Source organism: Lontra canadensis, unplaced genomic scaffold (genome assembly GCF_010015895.1).
Source record: "Lontra canadensis isolate GAN:19392208 unplaced genomic scaffold, GSC_riverotter_1.0 scaffold57, whole genome shotgun sequence".
In the NCBI taxonomy this organism is placed as follows: domain Eukaryota; kingdom Metazoa; phylum Chordata; class Mammalia; order Carnivora; family Mustelidae; genus Lontra; species Lontra canadensis.
Window position 1 is genome coordinate 9782836 of NW_022631051.1, and position 21861 is coordinate 9804696.

General features: G+C 60.8%; 2 protein-coding genes across 12 annotated transcripts; one reads left to right on the forward strand and one right to left on the reverse strand.

The window, feature by feature from the left end:
• The first annotated feature begins 3092 nt into the window (after window positions 1-3092).
• Window positions 3093-7987, forward strand: CCDC188 (coiled-coil domain containing 188). 8 transcript variants are annotated; one of them, XM_032875854.1, is made up of 11 exons: window positions 3093-3192; window positions 3647-3750; window positions 3881-3988; window positions 4133-4237; window positions 4355-4411; window positions 4502-4561; window positions 4694-4758; window positions 4947-5004; window positions 5258-5310; window positions 5400-5778; window positions 6225-6303. In XM_032875854.1, exons 2-10 carry the CDS (start codon window positions 3691-3693, stop codon window positions 5584-5586), a joined length of 753 nt encoding a protein of 250 aa, XP_032731745.1. In that variant the 5' UTR covers window positions 3093-3192; window positions 3647-3690; the 3' UTR covers window positions 5587-5778; window positions 6225-6303. The 8 variants fall into 8 exon arrangements, with proteins under 8 accessions (XP_032731745.1, XP_032731746.1, XP_032731747.1 ...); XM_032875855.1 differs by having other exon boundaries at window positions 3094-3192; window positions 3688-3750; window positions 6225-6304; XM_032875856.1 differs by having other exon boundaries at window positions 3095-3192; window positions 3727-3750; window positions 4089-4237; window positions 6225-6312.
• Window positions 6484-21834, reverse strand: ZDHHC8 (zinc finger DHHC-type palmitoyltransferase 8). Of its 4 annotated transcripts, none has more exons than XM_032875844.1 (11): window positions 21640-21834; window positions 14868-14989; window positions 14536-14693; window positions 14277-14449; window positions 14022-14124; window positions 13520-13611; window positions 13201-13342; window positions 12902-12989; window positions 12687-12796; window positions 10302-11302; window positions 6484-7258 (listed from the first exon to the last, which is right to left on the reverse strand). In XM_032875844.1, the coding sequence occupies exons 1-11, from the start codon at window positions 21741-21743 to the stop codon at window positions 7048-7050; spliced, it is 2304 nt and encodes a 767-aa protein (XP_032731735.1). In that variant the 5' UTR covers window positions 21744-21834; the 3' UTR covers window positions 6484-7047. The 4 variants fall into 4 exon arrangements, with proteins under 4 accessions (XP_032731735.1, XP_032731737.1, XP_032731738.1 ...); XM_032875845.1 differs by lacking the exon at window positions 6484-7258 and adding an exon at window positions 8609-9164 and having other exon boundaries at window positions 12869-12989; window positions 21640-21832; XM_032875846.1 differs by lacking the exon at window positions 14022-14124 and having other exon boundaries at window positions 12869-12989; window positions 14354-14449.
• Between the last annotated feature and the right edge of the window lie 27 nt (window positions 21835-21861).

Sequence of the window (21861 nt, forward strand, 5' to 3'; positions counted from 1 at the left end):
GGTGCTTTCTGGAGACCTGTGAGGTGTCTCATTATTCCCATGTGATAGGCCCCTACAAAATTTAGTGGCTAAAACAATCACGATGTAGCCTGGGGCTTGGCGACTTGGCTTGTCCCTCGGAACCATGCTCTGAGGGGTGCACTGGGCTTGTCTGCCCCTTTGGGCCTCTGGGGACAGGCTGGAATGACAGAAACTTCTTTCTTCCCATGACTTCTCATCTGATAGCAAGGCCACGCCTCTGCAATGACAGAGGGTCCACAAGGCAGCAAGAGAGAGAGGTCAAGGCCCAGCACATATGCCCAAGTGATGCTCAAGGTTAGTCCAAAATCCAGGATGAAGAGAGGGACCCTGTCTCTCGAGGTGAAGGGGGCAAAGTCACATTGCAGGGGGGAGGGCACTAGGAGGAAAGGGATCTGTGACCCTCTCTACCATGCAAGGACTTGAATCTGCCTTTCTGAGAGTGTTACTTGAGGATGGGCTTCCACAGAACAAGGGAGGGCACTGAAGAAGAAGAAGATGTGGACCCAGGATGTCCAGGGGCAGTTGGGAGGGGGGGTGGCTGCAGCAGCACAGGCCACACCATGGGCTATTGGAAAGAAGTGAGGAGAAACAGACCAGGGGGCTGTATCTGGCTCCAGCTGTGGGTGTGGGCTCAGCAGTCATTAAAAAGATCTCTGCCACAGAACTAGAAGAAATAATCCTAAATTTGCATGGAACCGCAAAAGACCCTGAATAGACGAAGCCATCTTGAAAGAGAATACAAAGGGAGGTACCACAATCTCAGATTTCAAGATTTACTACAAACCTATAGTAATGGAAACAGTGTGGTACTGGGACAAAAATAGACACAGATCAATGGAACAGAATAGAAAACCCAGAAATAAACCCATGGTGATATGGTCAATTGATCTTGGACAAAGCAGAAAAGAATATTCAATGGGCGGTCTCTTCAACAAACCATGTTGGGAAAACTGGACAGCCACAGGCAAAAGAATGAAACTGGACCACTTTCTTACTCAGATTCAACAATCTCAAAAAATAAACTCAAAATGGATTAAGGATTTAAATGTGAGACATGAAACCATAAAAATCTTAGAAGAGAGTACAGACAGTAATTTTTCTGACACTGGCCACAGCAACGTTTTTCTAGATAGGTCTCCTGAGGCAAGGGAAACAAAAGCAAAAATAAACTATTGGGACTACTTCAAAGTAAAAATTTTCTGCACAGCAAAGGATACAGCCAACAAAACTAAAAGATGACCTGCTGAATGGGAGAAGATATTTGCAAATGACATCTCCAATAAAGGCTTAGCATCCAAAATATATAAAGAACTTCTAAAACTCAACACCTCAAAACGAAATAATCCAATTTAAAAACAGGTGGAAGACATGAGCAGACATTTCTCCAAAGAAGACATGCAGGCGGCCAACGGACACATGAAAAGATGCTTAACATCCCTCACCAGAGAAATACGAATCCAAACTACAAGATACCACCTCACACCTCTCAGAACGGCTAACCAACAACACAAGGAAAATCAGATGTTAGCAAGGTGTGGAGAAAAAGGAACCCTTCGGGGACGCCTGGGTGGCTCGGTCGGTTAAGCATCTGCCTTCAGCTTGGGTCACAATCCTGGGGTTCTGGGATCGAGCCCCGCATCAGGCTCCCTGCTTAGCTGGGAGTCTGCTTCTCCTTCTGCATTTGCTCCTGCTCCTTCTCTCTCTCTAATAAATAAATAAAATCTGGAAGGAAGGGAGGGAGGAAAGAAGGAAGGAAGGAAAAGGAACCCTTATGCACTGTTGGTAGGATTGCAAACTGGTGCAGTCACTGTGGGAAACAGTATGCAGTTTCCTCAAAAACTTAAAAATAGATCTACGTTCTGATCCAGTAATTCCACTCCTGTGTATTTACCCAAAGAATACAAAAACACCAATTCAAAGAGATACATGCCCCCTATGTTTATCCCGGCATGATTTACAACAGCCAAAATATGGAAGCAGCCCAATCGTCCATCAACAGATGAATGGATAGAGAAGACAAGGTATGTATAGTCCACGGAATATTACTCCAGCCATAAAAAAGAGTGAAATCTTGCCATTCGCTACAACACAGATGGAGCTAACGGGTATAATGCTAAGTGAAATAAGCCAGCCAGAGAAAGGCAAATACCATTGGATTTCAGCCATACATGGAATTTAGGAAACAAAACAAATGAACAAAGAAAACAAGAGAGAAACCAAACCAAACCAAAACAAAACAAACAAACAAAAAAAAAAAACCCACTCTTAACTACAGAAAACAAAGGGCTGGTCAGCAGAGGAGAGGTGGGTGGGGGGTGGAGGTACTAGGTGGAGAGGATTAAGAGCACACTTGTCATGATGAGCACAGAGTAACAGGTAGAATTGTTGAATCACCGTATTGTACACCTGAAACTAATAGAACACATATGTGAACCATGCTGGAATTAAAACAAACAAACAAACAAACAAAAAAGCTTTTAAACACTGAAGAACAATCTTATGTCTGGTTCCATCACTTAACAGTGGAATGACCTTGGGCAAGGGACCCCGTGTCTTCATGCCTCAGTGTCCCCACCTATAAAGAGGATGATAATCGTCCTTATAGAACCATTAAGGTAAATGTTCAATAAATGACTTTTTTTTTTTAAATCCTGAAGATCGGTTAGGTGCAAAAGCCAGGCTGTGGGATAAGCTCTTCTGTGTGAAGCGGGGGGTGGGGGGGGTGGGGGGGTGCTGCCCAGCCGGGCAGAATGTGCAGCTGAACCCCAGAAGGATCTTAATGACCAGGCTTTTGGGGGTGGTGGGTGGTGGGAACTGGGGTGGGAGGACCACACTGGATAACACATCTCGCATTTGATTTTGTTTTAACTTTGCACCTGCATTATCTGTTACATTTTCAGAAAATAACTAATGCAGGTGGGGGAGCTGAGGTGGGGAAGATGCATGGCGGTGAGGGGGAAGGAGCGGAGAAGGACACTTCAGGAACAGGCACCTGGGGGGAGGGGCCCCACCAGCCCTGGCTCTGGCCATCTCCCCAGCCCATTATGACCTCCCTGGCTGTGCCCAGGCCTTTGTGACAGGCACTCTTGAGGCGGACCTGTGAGCCATGACACCTAGAGGGCCCTCAATAAGAGGGTGGCAGGTCAGGCCAGGCTAGAGCCTGGACCTGGGGTAAGGAAGGGGTTACAGGGAGTTATGGAGGGGCCCAAAACCCTGGGTCCCTGTGGCCACTCCCACCCCCAGTGCCCCCAGCCGTCAGCTTCAAGCAGCCACGGAGGATGCCTGGATTCACCCTGCCAGGGCTTTGTAAGGTGGCCCTGCCTTGTGCCTCTCAGCTCCACTCACTCCATAGAGTCTGCCAGGCCTTTCCCACCTCCAGGGGCAGGGGGTGGGGGGCCCGGGGTCGGGGGTGAGGTACCTGGGAACTTTATGGCAAGTGAAGAGGGCGAGATGCAGCGACAGAGACCGAGAGACCCAGTGGGGGCAAGACAAGCACAAGTGGAGGCAAGGCTGGGGTGGGGCTGGCCCCTGCACTCGGGGCGAGAGCAAGGGGCACCCAGGCAGGGGGGGTCCCCCAGCTCAGGGCCCAGACCCTGCCCTTGCCCACCCCTGCCAACGGGGTCAGGAGCCCCGGCCTCGCCCAGGGCAGCCCCCTCCCCTCTCCAGAGCATGCCCCTGGATCCTGCAGAGCAGTCCTTCCTCCAGCTGGAGCAGGAAAACCAGAGTCTGGTGAGTGAGGAGCCCCCGTGGAATCAGCCCGGGCTCAGAGCCCATCTGAGCAATGGGCTCGCAGCTGTTTGCAGCTACGACAAGCAGTCCCGTCTCTCTCTCTGCCCCCACCCCTCCCCCCACCCCGCAGAAAAGACAGAACCAGGACCTGCGGGAGCAGCTGGGGGCCCTCCTGGGGCCAGGGCAGCAGTTCCTACCCTTATGCACAGAGCACACGAGCTGCACAGCCCTGGCCTGGGTAAGTGCACGGCAGATGCCCAGCCGTGGCAGGACGGAGGGCAGCTGTGACTCCATGCGCCACAGCCCCACCCCGGCTCTCAAGAAGTCCATGACCACAGGTGCTGCCCATGGCCTCGGGGCTGACCCCAGGACTCTTCCACAGCCCCCCGAGCAGGCCAGTACCCGGCCCCTGGAGGACAGGGCACCCTTGCAGCTGCTGCGGCGGGAGCTGTGCCGGGGGGAGGAGTCCTTCGTGCAGCAGTCACAGGTAGGTCCCTGGGAGCCAGGCCAGGGGAAGGCACTCTCTGTGCAGCAGTCTTCAGTGGCCGGAGGAAGGAGCTGACACCGTTGGCCCTGCCTGTGCCCACACTGTGCCCCTCCCCAGAATGAGCTGCAGCAGATCCGACTGTCCTTTGAGAGGAAGAAGATGGCCATTACCGAGGTGCCTGCCCAGCTGGGGTGGAAAAGCCTCTGGGGAACCCACCTGTTGGGACACATCTTGGAGGTGACCCTACCCCTCTTCTCCCTCCAGGTGTGGGACGGCGTGGCCGAGGTGCACATGGCTCTGAACAACCAGGCTACAGGGCTCCTTGTAGGTCCCCTGAGGGTGAGGGGAACAGGGAGTAGGAAGAGGAATCTAGGGGGCGGGAGAGCATTAAGAAGCAGGGGAATACGGCAAAGGAGTTGGGGTGAGAGGACCTGTTCTACCTCCTCTGTCCCCCAGAACCTCAAGAAGGACATCCGGGGAGTACTAGACCAGATGGAGGACATTCAGCTGGAGATTCTGGGGTGATGTGCAGGGTCAGGGGCCTGGGGGTCCTGGCTGAACTGGGAAAGGGGCAGCAGGTGTCCTGACCGGGATGGGATGGCTCAACCCCGGACCCTTCCCCATTTCCACCGAACCAGACCCAGGGGGCGGGGCAGGCTGGGGTTGGGGGTACAGATGGCCCTGACGGTGCACCCCTCCCCCCATCCAGGGAGCGGGCCCAGTGCCGCACCCAGGCCAGGAAGGAGCAGCAGATGGCGTTTGTAGAGGTAAGCCCCCCTGCCCACACCCCAGTCTCACCCTGGAGGCTCCTCTTATGGGAGGGGATGTGGGCTTCAGTGAAGGAGGCCCCAGGGCGGGAGCCCCAGCAGGAGCCAGGTGACCAATTATCCCTGAGAGGTGACAGCAGGTGCCTGTCCTGGGTAAGAACTCGCAGCACAGGGAAACCACCCTCCCCCGCCCCCAGCCCAGCCCCTGCTCCCCATCATGGGGTCAGGCTCTGACCCAACCCCTCCCCTGCAGAAGGCAAGGCCGCAGCAGCTGGGATGTTCCGAGGGCCTCAAAGGCCAGCTCTGGTAGGTGGCTGCGTGAGTGCACGGCCGAGCCCAGTCCCTGGGGACCATCCCCGAGGGCACCCCTGCCCCCTGACCACCGCCGCCCACAGGCTGCTGGCCCTGAGGCTGCTGCTGGGCGCCCTACTGGCCTGCACCGCCGCCTACGTGTACGTGGTGGACCCCACGCCTTTCGAGGGGCTGGTGCCTCCCCTGCTGAGCCGCGCCGCTGTCTGGAAGCTCCGGGCCCTGCTGGGCCCATTCCTGCGCCTGGAGGTGGACGACTTCCTGCCCTTCTAGGCTGGAGGCCCAGCGACCCCAGCGAGAAGGAGGCCAGGCAGCCGGCGTGGCCCCAGGTGCCCAGAGGCCGCGCTGGCCCCTGCCCACGGCACTGCCGCACACCGTCCCCGCCAGGAGCTGCGGAGAAGGGTGGAGGCGGGGTCTGTCCTGAGGGCTGGGCCTGCTGCTGGACATATAGTCGTGACACACACGGTGCGTGTGAGCTTGTTTCCATGGAAACGGGGGGGTGGCGCAGGCAGGGGGTTTTGCCGCCTTCTGAGGCCAGTCTCACACCAAGGTTTCCTCAGGGAGGGGCCTCTCCCTTAGGGCCCATATGCCCCATCCACTGCTGGTCAGGTGGCCCCTCCGAGGGAAGCCCCCAGCCCACCCCGGACCACCAGGGAGGGCTCTGAGCAGAGAGTGTCACAGGACAGTCTCCACTGAAATTGAGGACCAGGGGTCCTCAGGCCTCATCCCTGGGGCCAGGCCCGATCAGCAGACCTCAGGGATCAGGTTCTCGGCCCTGAATCTGCTGACCCACCAACTTGGCACCCCTTGCATAACCCTCCAGCCCCATCTGGCCGACCACACCACCCTCTCTACACTCAACCGGCCACCACTCCCCACCACCTCCCACTCCTGTCCCCTCCCCAACCTAGGATCCCTGTCCAGTCCAGCCTCCTGGCATTGCCCCAAGGCTCGGAGGACAGGGGGACCACGTTGGTGGACAGAGCTGTGGAGGTAAACACCAAAAATTTTATTTAGGGCATTAAATTGGGGTGGGGGAAATACCTTTGAGAACAATAGAGAATAGCTCTGTGGCTCGCTCATCCCCAAGTGGGAGAATTAGAGGCACGGCCCAGGCAGGAAAAGGGCCAGCCCAGAGTCCCGCCCTGCCCCCGGGGGCGTCCAGGACTGCAGGGCATGGGGTAGTGGGGGCCCTCTGAGCTCCCCCAGGTGCCGCATCTAAGAGTAAAAGAGTGAAGATGGCCGGGCAGGGCTGGGCAGAGCGGTCACCAGGAACACACTGGCCTGGCAGGGTCTCCTCCCCGCCCTGGCAGGGCCCGGATGGCTCACCAGGCCTGCGGCTCCAAGAGGTTAAGGCATCTGTTCATGTGCTGGGTGTGGGGAGGAGGGAGTGCAGCGACCTGCAGGGGCAACCTGAGACCCCCACCCCAGCCCAACCCGCAGAGGCCTGGGCTCCCTGGGGAGGAAGTGGCGTCTAAAGTGCTAGGTCAGGCAGGGAAGGGTGGTGTGCTGGTCCCAGCAGCTCCGGGGCCCCTGCCTGGGGAGTGGAACCCCATGCAGCAGGTGGGGACTTCCTGAGGTGGGTGGGCACAGGGTCACAAGCCCCAGCGGGCTGGGAGTCAGTCAAGGTGCGGCTGGTGGAGAGAGAACCCCCAGCCCCCGGCCCAGGGTCTGTGGCTGCCTGGCTTCCTGGGCTGTCCTCTTGGCCCCAGAACTGCCTACTTGGTGTCCCGCTCAGGCCCCGAGAGACTGGGGAAAAGGCTGGAGGCAGCTGAGTGCAGGCGGCACATAGTCCCTCGGGGGGGGTACCCCAGCGGCCGGGCTCCAGGGGGCCCGCAGCGGCGGGCGGTCCTCGGGGAGGCCAAGGTGGCATAGGTGCAGGCCGGGGGGCACCCTGGGCTGGCCACGCCGGCCCCATCCACGGCTGCAGGTGCCGATCCGCCCCCTGGGGGCCGCAGCGTCCCATGAGAGAGAAGCAGAAAGGTGGAGGTCAGCAAGGGGCAGAGCAGCCCAGGGCAGGGTCCGAGGCCCAGCTAGCCTCCTGCGTTGGGCCAGCCCCCGCCCCAGATCCTCCCAGTCTTTGCCCTGGCTGTTTTAGCCCTAAAGAGCCATGGATTCCCAGTGCCCCCACCCCCAACATCTGGCAGCAGGAGGTTGGGGGGGTAGGGGAGGCTCAGGTGGCCAAGAGGGTGAGTTCCAGTGAGTGTAGCTGCAGGAGGTGGCGATGGCCCCCACAGGGCCCTCCGCCGATGGGTGGCCCTCTAGGCACCCCCTACTCCATCTCCCCCAAAAGCTCTTGGGTTCCCAGTGGGTTCCCAGGGGGTCTTGGGGCAGCTGCAACCCCAACCTTTCTTCAAATGCACTGTTAACCACCAGGGATGCCGCAGACCCACGGGAGCCTCATGCTTGTCAGCCAAAGACCCATCGGCCAGCCCCCACCTCCCAAGCTACCAACTCCGCTTAAGTCAGTGAAAAAAACCCACGAAGAATGCCCGTATGCCTGGCCAACGCCTGTCCCAGAGCCTGACCCACTCTGCTCCCCACCCCCGGAGCCCCTGCATTGCAGCAACAGCCCTGGCCTTGCTCAAGGAAAGGAGCGAAATGACTCTTTTTCTTTTTTTAATAAAATTATAGATATATAGATGTAGATATAAAAACATAAAACAGACACAACGCAAGCGGACGCTGCCGTGTGCTTACTCTCGGGTCCCTGGCGCCAGGCGGAACTCTGACCCCTGCCCCCGCGGGCTTCCCACGAGGGCGCCGAGGCTCCCGCGGGGCCTGGACTTGGCATGTCTTGGGGTAGGGAATCTCCAGTTTGGCAGGGGAGAGGACTCCTGGTCTCATGGGCCCCCTGTGGCAGCGTCCAGCCCGTGCCGGCTCCCACCTGCCCCCCCCCCCACAAGTCGCCTCCCACAAGAGCATAAAGCAGAGGTTAAGGCTTCAATGAAAGCGAGTTTCCCGGCAGTGGGGGCAGCGGGGGCCCGAGCGTTAACACATGGGACGTGGCATGGCAGCTCAGCGCACAGACAATGGGGACGCACCCACCAGCTGGGTGAGACAGGACACACGGAGCCAGGACCCCACCCACAGCTGGCTGTCTGTCTGTGCCTCGTCCACCTGTCTCTCAGAACCCAGAGCCATCCCCGAGCTGGATGCCTGTAGGCTGGGGCTTGACTCCCCGAAGAGGAACTGGCCTGGCCAAGCTACAAGCTTCCAGCGGGTCCCTGAAAGGCAACGAGTTAGGAGCAGCCGGGTGGTGGGGCCCCGGTCCAGAGTGGCCAGGGCTCCAGGACTCTGTCCATCTCTGGGCCACGGTGACCCTTCTGTGAGGGGAGTAGGTAGGGACTGGCCTGGAGACAGCCTCAGGGGCACGAGGGCAGCAGGTGTAGCTATGACCCACACCCCCTGGCCGTCCCCGCCTGTGGGAGCCGGGGCACCGACACACAGAACCCGCAGCCTGGCGGCCCCTTGTCCCACTGAGCCCTGTCAAGCAGATGGGCAGATGGACAGGCGGAGGAAGAGGGGTAGGCTTGTTGGAGGCGTGGTCTCTTCCGCTGACATGTCCACACCAGGCCTGGGCCTCCTGGTCTCCCGGAGCAGAGCAGTCGGGAGGGGAGGGCAGCCGCTGGGGGTCCTGGTCCCCGGGGCTCCACGGCGGATGGATGGCAGTCAGTCCTCACACTGAGATCTCGTACGTGGTCCCACCCACGCCGGACACCTTCTTAACGAGCGTGTGCCGGGCAGGACTGGCGGAGGGCCCCGGGGGGCCAGCGGCAGGCCCCAGGCGGGCCAGGCCAGGGGACTGCCCGTTAAGCTTACTTGGGGGGGTCTTCAGCTGAGGGTGGTCCCTGCATCAAAACAAGCACATACACGCACACACACAGTGAACACGGGACCACGGCATGACAGAGGCCAGCAGAGGCAACGGGACAGATGATGCAGACGCAGACAAAGCCCGGAGTGGCCCCTGCCTCTGAGCTCAGGAGGGCGCACCCAGAGGATGGGTGGGGGTGCACAGCCTGCAGAGGGCGGACTATGTTGCCACAGGACAGACATGTCAGAATGGCCATCAGCCCCCTCCCAGGTCTCTCGGTCCCTCCCACTGGCAACGATCCCAGAGCACAGGGAGGCCAGATGGACACTGGCCAAGACCCCAGGCCCTGCACTGTCCCAATGCCCCAAGCTGAGGAGCCTAGGGGTGACTCTGGCTCCTTCCCTGCTCCCTCTTAGGAAAACGAGAGGCTGTCTTCCTGCCCTCCAGCCTGCCCAGTACTGACCAACAGCATTTCTGACATCGCTGCCCAAACACTCACGAGGATGGGCGCCCCTCCCTCCTGTGGCTGCCATCCCACCTCACTGTCCAGCTGCTACCCACTAGGCCGGTTCCAGCCGCAGCAGGGGCCTCCTCACTGAGTCCGTGCTCAAGGTGGCAGAGACGCCCTGATGACAGCCACACACCCCAGGCGCTCAGCTCATATACTTGAACCTGACCCTGTGAAGCAGCCATCCCTGCTTCCTATTACCCACCTGCCAGGAGCCTGGAACCAGCCTGCCCCTCTGGGCCTATTTCCCCATCTCTGAGCAAGGAAGCCCTTACTTCCTGGGGCTATGAGCTCCCAGGCCAGCATGTCCTGCTGCAGGATGATGTCCCCCAGACTCAGCTTCCTCAACCCACACCATCTCCAGGGGAAGAAACCCTGGGGTCCCCCTGCCACTTGGTTGCACCAGCTGCAGGAGAATGTGCAGCCTTGGGGCTCAAGGTGCAAATCCTCCTCGCCCACTATCCTTGGATGTGTCAGGGCATCCTTAGAGCTGGGCAACCCTCACACAGTCTGGCCGGGAGCCTCCAAAGAGGATGAGCACCCCCACTACCCCTAGAGGCCGCCACTGGCTTCCCAGATAGCCCCCGCATGCTCAGCTAAGAGGTCCCACAGGCAGTCAGATACCTGGCCTGTGCCGGGAAGCCCCCGGCCCCCAGCACCCACCTCTGCACGGCCAGCGAGGGTGGCGACTCCGGGAGGTCCGTGTGGATGAAGGCGACAGCTTTGGGGCCTGCATAGGAGGGTGAGCGGGGCGTGCTGGGTGGGGAGGGCGGGCCCTGGCGCACTGGAGACCTGTGCGAGCCACTGCCAGGCCGAGGCCCGGGGGCGTTGTTGTTGGCCAGGTCGGCCTGCAGGGAGGAGGAGGAGGTCCGCGGGGCCCGGCTCACGGCGCTGGACAGTGAGGACAACGAAGTCTGCAGCGCAGGGTTGCGGGCACCACCGAAGCCGGGCCCCGCAACTAGGTCATCTCTGGAGCCGTAGCGCAGGGCCGGGCCACGGGGGCCCTCGGACAGCACGCTGGCCTGCTGCAGGCTGTAGGAGCTGGGCGCGTCGTAGACGCCCGAGTCGCCGAAGAGCGAGTCTGCCTGGGAGCGCAGCAGCCGTTCCCGCTCTTCCCTGTCCTTGCGCTCCTGGATGGAGGCCATGATGGTCCGGGACAGGTTATCGTAGCGCACAGGTGAGGGCTCCCGCGGCCGGGGGCCCAGCACCGGGCTGAAGCTACGGGGCGGGGGCCGCGGCGGGTCACCCGCCGCCCCCGGGTGCAAGTAGGGCGGGCGATAGCTGGCCACGCCGGCCGAGGGGCGGGTGGGGCACGTGTGGCCGCTGGGCGAGCCGGGGTTGAGCAGACTGTCGTAGGACAGGCTGCCGTTGCGGTTGGGCAGTGCGTGGGGGGCGAAGATGCTGCGGTGGGGCGTCGGGGGCCCGCCCTCAGAGCGCAGAGGCTGCAGGGCCACGTGGTCCCCAGCCCTCCGGCTGGCCGCCTTGAGGCTCAGGGAGCGCAAGGCACCCGAAAAGGTGTCAGCAGCGCTGAGTGGCGGGGACGGGGGGTAGGCGGCGTGCAGGCCTCCGGACGTGTAGTCAGGAAGGTCCAGGCTGGGCTCTGACACAAAGTCCAGGCTGTGGATGCTGTCCTCTCCCAGCGTCAGGGAGTCGGGGCCAGGGACCTGTGGGGAGAGAGGGCACACATCTACCACGGCCCAGCCACCAGGTGCTCTGTGCCCCACCCCTAGAGGCTACAATCTCCGTGACAAGCGTAACCGACAAGCTGTTCACGGAAGGTCTCCATCCCCTAGCCACCTCTTCCTTGCCCACCACAGAAGGAAGTGGGGACAGGGGAGAAAAGAGCACCCAAACGCTGCCTCCCCAGGGAAGGCTAGGCACCCTTCTCCTGCTCCTACTTCTCCACAGAAGAGGAGGGGGCTGTGGGCACAGCCTTGGGAGCTGGGCCTTGAGGAGATAAAATAACCACATAAAAAATAATAATAATAAATAAAAATAAATAAAATAACCACATAGAGGCCCAGAGCCCTCTCCCAGGCACGTCACAGCTGAGGACTGGAGTCATGGCCACGTAAGACCAGAGCTGGGTACTGCGTCTACCCAGGGCAGGCCCCTCAGAACCCACACGGGGCAGGGCCTCCTGGGGGACAGCCATAGGAACAGCGAGGAGGGGCCTCTCTGAGTCTCTGTGAACCAAAGCAGGCGGGCACGGGCTTGGGCCAGGGATGAGAGCCTGCAGAACCTCAAAACCCAGAGGGGATTTTGACAAATGTGCCCTCAGTGTACTCAGGCCAGAATCCTTGTGGGACCCAGGACAATCCCATCAAGATGAGGCAGGCAAGGGCACCTAAAGCCCCCCATTCCCAAGAAGGGCTGATGGACACCCCTCCTGGGACAAGGACCATGGCATGCTGGCCAAGGAGGCCCAGATTCCCTGCCTAGCCCAGAGATGCTGATGCTGGCTCGAGCAGGGCATCAGTCCTGGGGGGAGGCGACCAACCGGTCCAGGCATACTGGCCCAGTCACAGGCTCACCTCTTAGATGGCCACAAAAGAGGGTGGGCAGCCTGGGAATGTTCGGGGTTCTGGATCATTCCTCAGGCTGTCCAGGGTTGCCAACTGCTCCGCAGTGATCGTAGAGTACTTATACAACTCAGAAAAAAATAAATGTGCTTTCTTAAACAATCTCAAATTCTTCTGAAGCCTTCCCGTGGGCCTTACAGAGAGACTAATAGTGGAATTCCAGGCATCCTGGCACACACTGTCCCTGGGGGCAGCCGCCTACCAGGCCAGCGGGCAATGCCACCAGCCAAGGAGAAGGGGCCAGCCAGGAGGGCCTGTGCCAGCCCTTCCTTCATGCCTAGCTGGGATTCCCACAGAGTGAGGTCCTGCTGGCGCCCACAAGGCTCTCTATGACCCTATGGCCCCAGGGACAGGGCCTCCTGGGGCAAGTCCTCCAGGAGTGGGACCTAGGGGCTGAGGCCTCTGGGGACAGGGTCTCCAGGAGGGGGAGAGTAGGACTTCCTGGGGTGGGGCCAGGCCTCCTCACCTGCTCACCAGGCCCGCAGAAGGGCGCCTTGGGACCCGAGGGAAAGGCAGGCCGGAACTTGTACATGGCAGGTGTCGGGGGGCTGGTCCTCTGCGCCGACAGGGCGCTCTCTGGGGAGATGGACCACGGTCAGGCTGGGGTCAGTCCATGTCCCTCCCTCTGTCTGGCCACCACCACCTCACCAGCACTGCTCGGGCGTGGGGTCTGCAGGTCACCTCCGAACGTGCTGGCCTCCGCCTTGGGGGGCAGTGGCGGCCCCAGGTCCAGCGGCTTCTCATCCAGCCGGTCCAGACTGCCCTTGGACTGGGAGGGGGCGTGGTCAGTGTTGGGTAGGGTGTGGGCCAAGGGTGGGGCATAACTGGGGATTCCTCCCTGGGCCCTGGGCCCTAGACCCTTCTCCAGAATCTACCCAATTCCTCCCTCTTCCACTTCTAGGCCCCTTCCAACAGAGCTGCTTCCTGCCTCCAAGGGTCTGCCCTTTACCCCATCCCCTACCTGACCCCAGGGCCCCCACCTTGCTGCGACCCAGGCCAGCCTTCAGCCCGTTGTCACTAAGCTTGACCTTGAGTGGGGCAGCTCGCTCCAGGAGCTCAGGCCGAAGGAAGGGTGGCTTCAGGCGAGCAGCCAGCGGCAGCCGGGGGGGCTCCACCACGTACCTGCGCCAGGGGTGGGGGCAGAGGGGTCAATGGCCAGACCAGGGTGACCAGGCCTGAATGCTCACCAAAGGCAAGGCTGGCTACACCTGCCAGAGGCAGAGGTCAACCGGGCTGAGGGTCCACACCTGCCCACCCCAAACCCGGCAGAGGCCCCTTGACACCCCATCCAGGCCTCACCGGGGTGCCAGAGGGCTGCACAGCACGTGCTCCACATTCCCATAGCAGCCTCGGGTGAAGGGGTTCACGCCCCCGCGGAACTTGCCCGTCACCTGTGGACGTGGGACCCCTCAGCCAGCCTGGCCACCCAAGGTCCAGGACAAGGCAGACGGGGACAGGCAGGGATGGCTGGGGTTCCTCAGGGGGCAGGTTGGGCAGGGTCGGCCCAGGGTGCCCCCCACCCATTGCCCCTGATGTTTCCTGCAGGAAGCTGCCAAATTTCTGGGCCCTGAGTTACTGAGGGGTGCAGTGTCCAGAGGTGGGAGTGAGTGGGGGAGGGGCAGCACAGGTGCGGCCCCACACTCCATGCACCACCCTGGGTCTCCTCCCCCTATGGAAGCTGAGGGCTCCAGCAGCCCTTCCCTGACACCCCCCAACATGGGCCTGGTGCAGCCCTGGCCCTCTTGGCCTGTAGGGGATGCCCCTGGCCCCATCGCTGTAGGGGCCCTCCTCGGGTCAGCACCTGCTCATTGGTGGTACGCCCCCGAGTGACCAGCACCACATGGAAGCCAGTGAGGCCGATGACAGGGATGAAGAAGAGGCCAGCCACACACATGACGGCCATGCTGGCCCGTTAAGGCCAATGGCCATAGGCGAAAACACGGAGCCGGTGCCCATGAACAAACCACTCCCACTGCCACCCAACCAGCAATGGTGACCCACCCTCTGGGGATTCCCCGGCAGTCACCCCCCTCCTCCGAGGGCCAGCCAAGGATACGTGATGGTGGTGTGGGCAGCTCCCAGCCCCTCAGCGTGGTTCAGCACATAGACCAGGCCAAAGGCGACGACACCCACCATGTGTGCGCTGAGCGACAGCAGGAACAGGAAGAAGTATCGGTAATTGCGGCGCCCAATGCAGTTGTTGACCCAGGGGCAGTGGTGGTCAAAGTCCTGAGCAGGAGCAGTGAGTCAGGGCACAGGGTGGGTAGGAGGGGAGGGACATGGCATGGGGGCAGACAGGGTGGCGGGACGGTCACCTCTACGCAGTTGTCACAGACGCTGCAGTGGGAGCAGCGAGGTGGGCGGTAGAAGTGGCAGGTCGCGCACCACTTCATTCGGACCTGGATGCCCCGCACGTCCACATTCTTGTACAGCGGGGCCCGGAAGTCGTCCTCCTTATCCTCGTCCTCATCCGCTGTGAGCCAGGGCCAGAGGAGGGTGGCAGGAAAGTGACTTCCCTGCCAGGAGAGTCCTTCCCGCATCTCTGCCAGCCCACCCACCAGGACCCACCCCTGAAAGGCTCTCACATGTCAGCCACTCACATTCTAGTGAAAGTGAGCAGATCACATGCCCTGGAACAGGGCCCTACCTCGGGGGAAGACGCCAGGGTCCATGAAGGTGGCCATGCTGAAGTTGGCCAGGACAAAGAGGAAGATGATGCCATTGTAGACAGGAACAGCTGGGGACACAGCTCGAGTCAACCATGGGCACCTGCGTTGGACAGCAGGGCAGAGCTCGGTCTGGGGATGCAGCATATGGGTGGGGATGGGGCGTGGGGACAGATGAACTAGGTAGGCATGGCCACACATAGGCAGGCTGGGCCATCAAAGGCCACCATCAGTTCTCAACATGGCAGTCGGGGAGGCCACAGCCGCCACATCACTGCTGGGAGACCTCTGCCTATCAGCCTGCCGCTTCTCTCCTCAACGATCGGGGCTGGGCACCTTGTGGCCCGTATGTGGGCTGCCCACATGTGGACAATGACTCCAGCAACCGTCCAGGTGCGTATTAGGAATTCAACTCGCGGTTGAAGACACTGAGGCTCAGAGAGGCCTGTGGGCCCGGGCTCCCACGTTTAGGAGGGGTGGCAGACTGGAGGCAGGAGTCCAGGATGAAAAATGAGCCCAGTCCACCTGGCTGCTAGGACAGACAGAAGCAGCCCTGGCCCTCAGGCAGACCTGTCCCCAGCCCAGCAGGGCCTCTTTGCCAGGGAAAATCTGGGACAAGCGGAGCTCCAATTCTCAGTCAGGAAATGCATGGTGGGTGGCACCCCTGTTTTTCCCTGAGGCGTGAAGTCTCGGGGTCTGGGCCACTGGGCATGTCCGCATCCAGCCAGCCCTTTCTTTCTAGTTTGTCATCTCACTATCCATCTGACAATGGGAACACCCAGAGACTCTAGAAAAGCATGATACCCCCTCGCCACTTACCATCTTTTACTACCCCCGCACCCATGGCTCAAGGCTGCGCCTTCTTCCAAGAAGCCTTCCCAGATTCCTGGCACCCTACAAGGATCTCACACACCTCCAGGATGGGTGCTCTGCCAGACGCTGTCCTCTTCTGCCCTCTAGGGACCAGACCAGAGCCTTCTCTGTGGAGATCTACCAGTCCTTGGGCACATAACCTGTGGCCCCGTGTCCCAACCCTGCAGCGGGTCCCTGAGTCCAACCACTTGGCTCCCATAAAGTTCCTCTGGCCTCAGGCTCCTGATGGCTCCTGGCTGCTTTGACAAATGGGGGGCCCCTGGCAGGCTGTTCCCCTCCCCATACCTAGCCCCTCTGTGGAACTGGAGGGCCAGGGAGATCCCCCGCAGTAGCCCTGACTGAGAGAACAGGGCATCGTGGCCTCCAGCAGGGTGAGTAGAGCCCATGGCCCTGCCCACCGCCCCAGCGCACGCCGGCCACGCTGGTGTGCCCACGCCTGCCTTGGCCAGGAGCCAGCCCCGCCACCCCAGCAACCACCTCCATGGCAGCAGAACTTCGCTATTTTTAGTGGAAAGCGAGAGGCTATTTAAAGATTCCACTTCCCACGGCAGCAGGCGCAGCGGGCCGGGAGCCGCAAGTTACCCCTTCCTTTTCTCCAGGACCTGCTGTGGAGGTGGACGTGCTCCCTGAGGACATGGGTTCCCTCTGCAGGGAGGGCCTTCCTCCACTACCCCCTGCCCGGGCAGCCCTGAGTGCCCACTAGTCAATGCCTTCCACATTCCCCAGCCCTACGAGCTAAAGCATGGCACACAGACAGTGCTCAATGTATGTCATGGTCTCTGACCCAATCCCATTCAGCAAGGTGACAGCAGGCCCCGGAGGTCTGGTCTGCCTGGCAAGGTGGGGTGGGGGGCAGAAACCAAAATGCCAGTGGGGATAGGCTCTCCAGGCAAGCAGGAGCTGTCAGCTCCGGAGAACCAGGAGGCCGGGAGAAGCGGGGGCCCCACTCAGGTGGGGCAAGCCAGCTCCCCATGGTGCCTTCTGGGAAGGGCTAGTGGTACGATCTGCAAAAAACGAAAATGCAGGCCTAGTGTTTAAAAAGAATGCCAAGGCCAGGACAGCAGAGCACTAAAGGCAAGGGTCAGCTCTCGTGCACGTGCAGGGCCCATGCCAGTGGGGCCAGCCCGCCCCCGGGGAGGAAGGGACAGAGAGGTCCTGAGGTGCTCTGGGGCTAGCAGACGTGCACACATGAGCTGCAGCAGGTGGGTGGGCATGGCCGGCACGAGGACATGGTGTGTGGAGACATGGGGACAGTCAGAGGCTCCATCCCCGCCATCTGGGTTTTGCCAGTGGATACCAAGAGCCTGTTGCCCAGCTGCCTAGTGCAGTGAACCACAGAATCCTCCCTTCCAGCTGTAGGGAATGGGTGCTTCTGCTTCCCTATTTTACAGACAAGCAGTGGGTATGGGACAGTTTGTCACATACCTAGACCTTGGGGTGAGAATACGTCTGGGCTGGGATTCAAACTCTCATGCAGGCAGGCGGGGGACTGAACCCCACGGGCAGCCCCCACACCCGCACTGGCCTGAGTCTCCCCTGGCCCAGGTGGCCCGTACTGCTTTGTCCTCCCTGAGCCTCAATGAACACCCACTCCCACCCCGGCTGTACAGGCCGGACAGCTGCCCCGAACAAGATGCCTAGGGTGACACCTGGAAAGCAACAGGGCCACGTTTGGGAATCTGATACATGACAGGGCAACATCTGCACTGAAGTGTAGGTGGCCTCTGTCCACTATGGGCACCACCCCTCTGTGTGCCTGGGCCACACACAGCAGGGAGAGGGGGCTGGGGCCTTAGCTGGTGCTGGGCAGGCTTGCGGCTGGGGGTTGCAGGCCTCTGACAGGGATCTGAGCCAGTGCCCCATCCACCCACCATCACCAGGCCCCAGGCCGGACTCTGACCCAGGATTGGGACTTCCCGGGCATTCCTGAACCCTCATCCTCCCTCAGGAGGCCTCTACACACCCAGGCCACGCCAGGAGGGTCCAGGCCTGGGTCAGGCCAAATGAGAACCGGCTCCCCGGCCAGAGCCAACAGGCACACGCACAGACATGTGTCCCCACGAGCAGGCAGGGACACATGCACACGCACACGTGCGATGCACACAAAGACACACAAATACACTCCAGGACACACACGTGTGAACACATGCCACTGGATATACACATACACAGACACATGTACACACATGACCACATCCAAAAGGCACGTGGACGTGAGCATACACCATGTGTTGACAAGCAAGACACATGTGCATAAATGTTTGTGAGAACAGACCTGCCCGACACACACACACGGCCGCAGAGACACACCTGTGCCCTCGTTCATGTACACACACTCATATGCACTTGTGAACACACACAAATGCAGAAATGTCATGCCCTTCCTCAAACCGACCCCCTGTCTACACGCTCCATCTCCCTGCGGACCAGGCAAGCAGGAGGACGCCTGAGGACGTGCAAGCTCCGTGGGCAAGGCCTGGCAGGCAGAAGTGCTCAGGCCACCTTGAGTCTGTCCTAGGCTCCAAGAGGGGCCCCTCCGCCCACAGGGACAACATTCCACTCCCACCCAGGGGCTGGTGTGCTCCAGGCCAGGGCTGGCCACCCCTTGCTGGCTGCAGCCACCCTGTGGGGCCCAGAGTGGGCCTGGGTGGGGGGCTGGGCCAGCTCTGGGGCTAGAAGCCCTTCTCCAGATCCAGCCCCCGCCTCCTGAGTGTTAGGGCCACACGCCACTGCCATGGGCCCCACCCAGATTGAGGCCCCAAGTCTGCCTAGCCCGGCGGGGAGACACCACCCAGTGGGGGTGGGGGGGTTCCACAGGGCCAGTATGCGCGCCACAGCTAAATGTGGAATGGAAAATTTTAACTCAGACGTTTTCATTTAAATCGGGTTCTTCATTAATACTGTTTGTGTTTAAGAGTGATGCACATGCGCAGGGGCACCTGGGCCCAGAGGGTCTGTGGCCACTCTACCCTGGCCAGGCTAGGGAGGGCCCTCTGTCCTCCTGCACCCATCCAATCCCTGTAGGCCCCTAAGAGATGAGGCAACTGAGGCTCAGGTGGCCAAAGATACTGTAGGCCACAGGCAGTGAGGCCTGGCAGGGGGCTCACGCCGAGTTTCCTTCCTTCCCGTGTGGCCCCTGCCAGGGGCTCTGTCCACCTGGGCCTGCCCCTCCACCATCCCATGCTGGGCGTTCCAGCCTGCCTGGGCCTCTGGGCATGGGGAGGGCTCAGGCCCATCCTGGGGAGAGACAGTGACATCCCAGAAGTCATCCCCCTGGTCCTGGACAGAGACAAGATGGCCCAGCCTGGCCCCAGGGATTGGTAACCCAAAAGCAGCCCTAGCTTTCTGGTATTTCCAGACTCCCTGTCATTCTCCAAAGTGGCTCTGTGAGGAGGAAGGGGCTAAGGCAGAGACCTTAGCCTGGGGGCTCTTGGAAACCCACACAATACCTGACCCAGCCTGGCACTGAGCCACAGTATGAAGGGCTTCTGGGGCCCCAAAAGGGGCAACTCATGTTTACTGAGCAGAGAGGGGGTCTGGGGCCACGCAGCATCCAATCCAGTTCAAGGGGTAAAAGCAGAGAAGAGAGAAGCCAGTGGGGATCCTAAGGGCAAGGTGGAGAAAACACAGGAGTGGCCTGTTCTCTCCTCCCTACATGTCTAAGTCTGCAGCAGGCCTAGACCCAGAGAAAGGGTAAAAGTGTAGGTGCTAGGGTGACCAGAGGCCTATCCCAAGGAGGCAACCACTGGGACCCCTGCTTGCCTGGAATTCAGCACACTGTGAGTGGTGTCAGTAGTCCTGGTTTGCCCCGCAGAACCCCTTTTCAGGAACCCAGTTGCTTTGGAGGACCCCGGTGGAGCGAAGGTTAGGGTAGGCCAGGGTCCCCAGTGGCCTTTTGGCCCAGGGATTGTGGCCTCAGTGGCTGAGGGGAGCCCTGTCCTAAGGGTAATCAAGGCTCCATTGGCTAGAGGATGCCTGCACCTGGCCCCCAGCCAGTGCCCCTGCACCCCCAGCTTGCTGCAGAGGCACATGCCACCTTCTCTCAGGTACAGTGGGTCACACACAAGGCAGGACACAGGGAAAGGCCTGCAGAGCCCTGAGCGAACCCTGCCCCTCTCTTGGCTGGTGTCCCTGAACCCAGAACCCCAGCTCTGAGGAGGAAGAAAGAACTTGGCAGGGTACAGGAGCGTCAGTGCCCACATCTTGAGATGTTTCAAGTTCATAGGACAGCCGTGTAAGGGCCTTGTGAAATCACAGCCAAGGACTTATGACAAGCACACTACCTCGGGACTCAGGTGAGCCTAAGAGGAGAGGAGAGGAAACAGGCAGGCTCTCTGGAGCAGGGTTGGTTTCAGTTTCTTGAAAGATTTATTTCCCTGCATTTCACAAGTTCTTGAAAGAGAACACATATTACTTTTAATGTCAGGGAGGAAAACACTGAATTACACTACAGGAGTGAGAAACAGGACCAGCAAGTGGAGGCCAGGCTACCACAAAGCACACCTGAGGCCAGGTGTGGGGGACCCCAGGGCCAGGACTGGGCTAGGTCCCACCTCTCCAGAAGACCCTATACTCGCTGCCCACCTGCCCCTCTCCTCTCTGCCCCACAGCCAACAGCATCTGAGTAACAAGAACATGCCTGCTTGCCAAAGCCAGAAATAAGCCCGTCCACACAGGCCTTTTTTAAACCCGCTTTTGGCAGCCTGTGCGCCCACCCAGCCCCGCCCTCCAGGTAGGGAGCTCTTGAGCCTCCATGGGTACCCAGTGCAGGCTCGCCGTCCTCATAACTGCTACCCTCACTCTCGCTAAGGCAAAGCAAGGGTGCCAAGCCAGCTCTCGCCCCCCTCAACCCCAGGCTCATTCACCCTCGGGCTGACCTGCCTCGGAACAGAGGCCCCCATGGACTACAGCCATTGGTGACACCTCAGTTTCCCAGGAAGGCTTGAGCAGTCATTGCTGTAGTCACCTGGGCTGTTTCTCAGCATGGGACTTGGGGAAGTGGGTGGTCCCAGATCTGCATGGCTGGAGCCTGGAACTCCCACCCCTCCTTGTACCTGAGGGAGCCCTGTTGGCGGTGGCGGGGGGGTGGGGGTGCCCCACAGCCATGGTGTTGTCAGCAGGCTTATGTGTGAGCCAGCCTGTCTCAGATGAAGTTCTGAGGTCCTGCCTGCCTTCTGCCTCAAGGGTCCCAGTGTCCAACATGGCCCGTGTCCCTGGGTGTGGCCTGGCCTGGGCCCTGCAGCTACGACCCCGAGCCTTCCTGAGAAGGTCAAGGGAGGGTGGAAGGCACTGCCAGGCCAGCATCAAGGGTGGCTTTGGGACAGGCACGTGGCAGCCTGGCCAGGCCACACCTACGCGGGAACAACTTGGCTCTGGCCCTGGACTGGACAACCAGGAGTGGACCCAAGAGCCACCCACAGCTCCTTGTTGGAGGGGCTGGTGGCTCTCAGCAGCCTATATCCCCCCCTCATGCAGCCTGTGGGGAGGGGAGGGCTGCAGCCACACCCTGGGCAGCCACTGCACACACTCCCCTGTTTGGGCCCAGCAACTGACACCCAGGGCCTGGCACAATCATGAGGTGCCAGCCAGGCATTCATGCCCCCACACAGAACTCACCTGTCCCTGGTGCCCCTGTATAGGCACACTCACTGTTTCTGTCTCAGCCCAGGTCGGGGTGGGGAGCTCACATCACCCACAGCCCAGCCCTGGTGCCAGCCCTGTCGTGCCCAGCCCTCCTGGCCCCTGTCCCCCTGCCCTGCCCAGCCCACGGGCCTTGTCCCCCCAGGCCTGCCAAGCTGCATCCCCCGCTGTACCGGCCCCTGCCCCTTTTGGCCCGTCTGTGGCCGCCTGTGCACCCCTCCGGTGACGCGGGGGACTCACGTGAACACGAAGAACAGGGTGCTGGAGCCGACCAGCAGCGCGGCGGCCGTGGCCACCGGGATGTACTTGGCGGGTTTGAGGCGCGTCCCGGGGCTGCGGGGCATCCTGGGCGCCGCGCCGCCGCATCCCTCCCCGGGGCCTGGCGGGCGGGGCCGGCCGGGGTCGGGCCGGGGTCGGGCGGGGCGGGCTGGACGCGGCGCAGGACCCGCGGCGGCGACGGCG

Excerpts from the sequence above, each read along its gene's own strand:
- CCDC188 (XM_032875850.1), top strand. The coding sequence starts at position 3,217 with ATGGAGGGGCCCAAAACCCTGGGTCCCTGTGGCCACTCCCACCCCCAG. Across the intron at positions 3,989-4,132 it reads GCTGCACAGCCCTGGCCTGG|CCCCCCGAGCAGGCCAGTAC; the intron begins GTAAGTGCACGG and ends ACTCTTCCACAG. Across the intron at positions 4,562-4,693 it reads ACCAGGCTACAGGGCTCCTT|AACCTCAAGAAGGACATCCG; the intron begins GTAGGTCCCCTG and ends TCTGTCCCCCAG.
- ZDHHC8 (XM_032875844.1), bottom strand. The coding sequence starts at position 21,743 with ATGCCCCGCAGCCCCGGGACGCGCCTCAAACCCGCCAAGTACATCCCG. Across the intron at positions 14,450-14,535 it reads TCTGTGACAACTGCGTAGAG|GACTTTGACCACCACTGCCC; the intron begins GTGACCGTCCCG and ends GCTCCTGCTCAG. Across the intron at positions 13,343-13,519 it reads TGCAGCCCTCTGGCACCCCG|GTACGTGGTGGAGCCCCCCC; the intron begins GTGAGGCCTGGA and ends CCCCTGGCGCAG.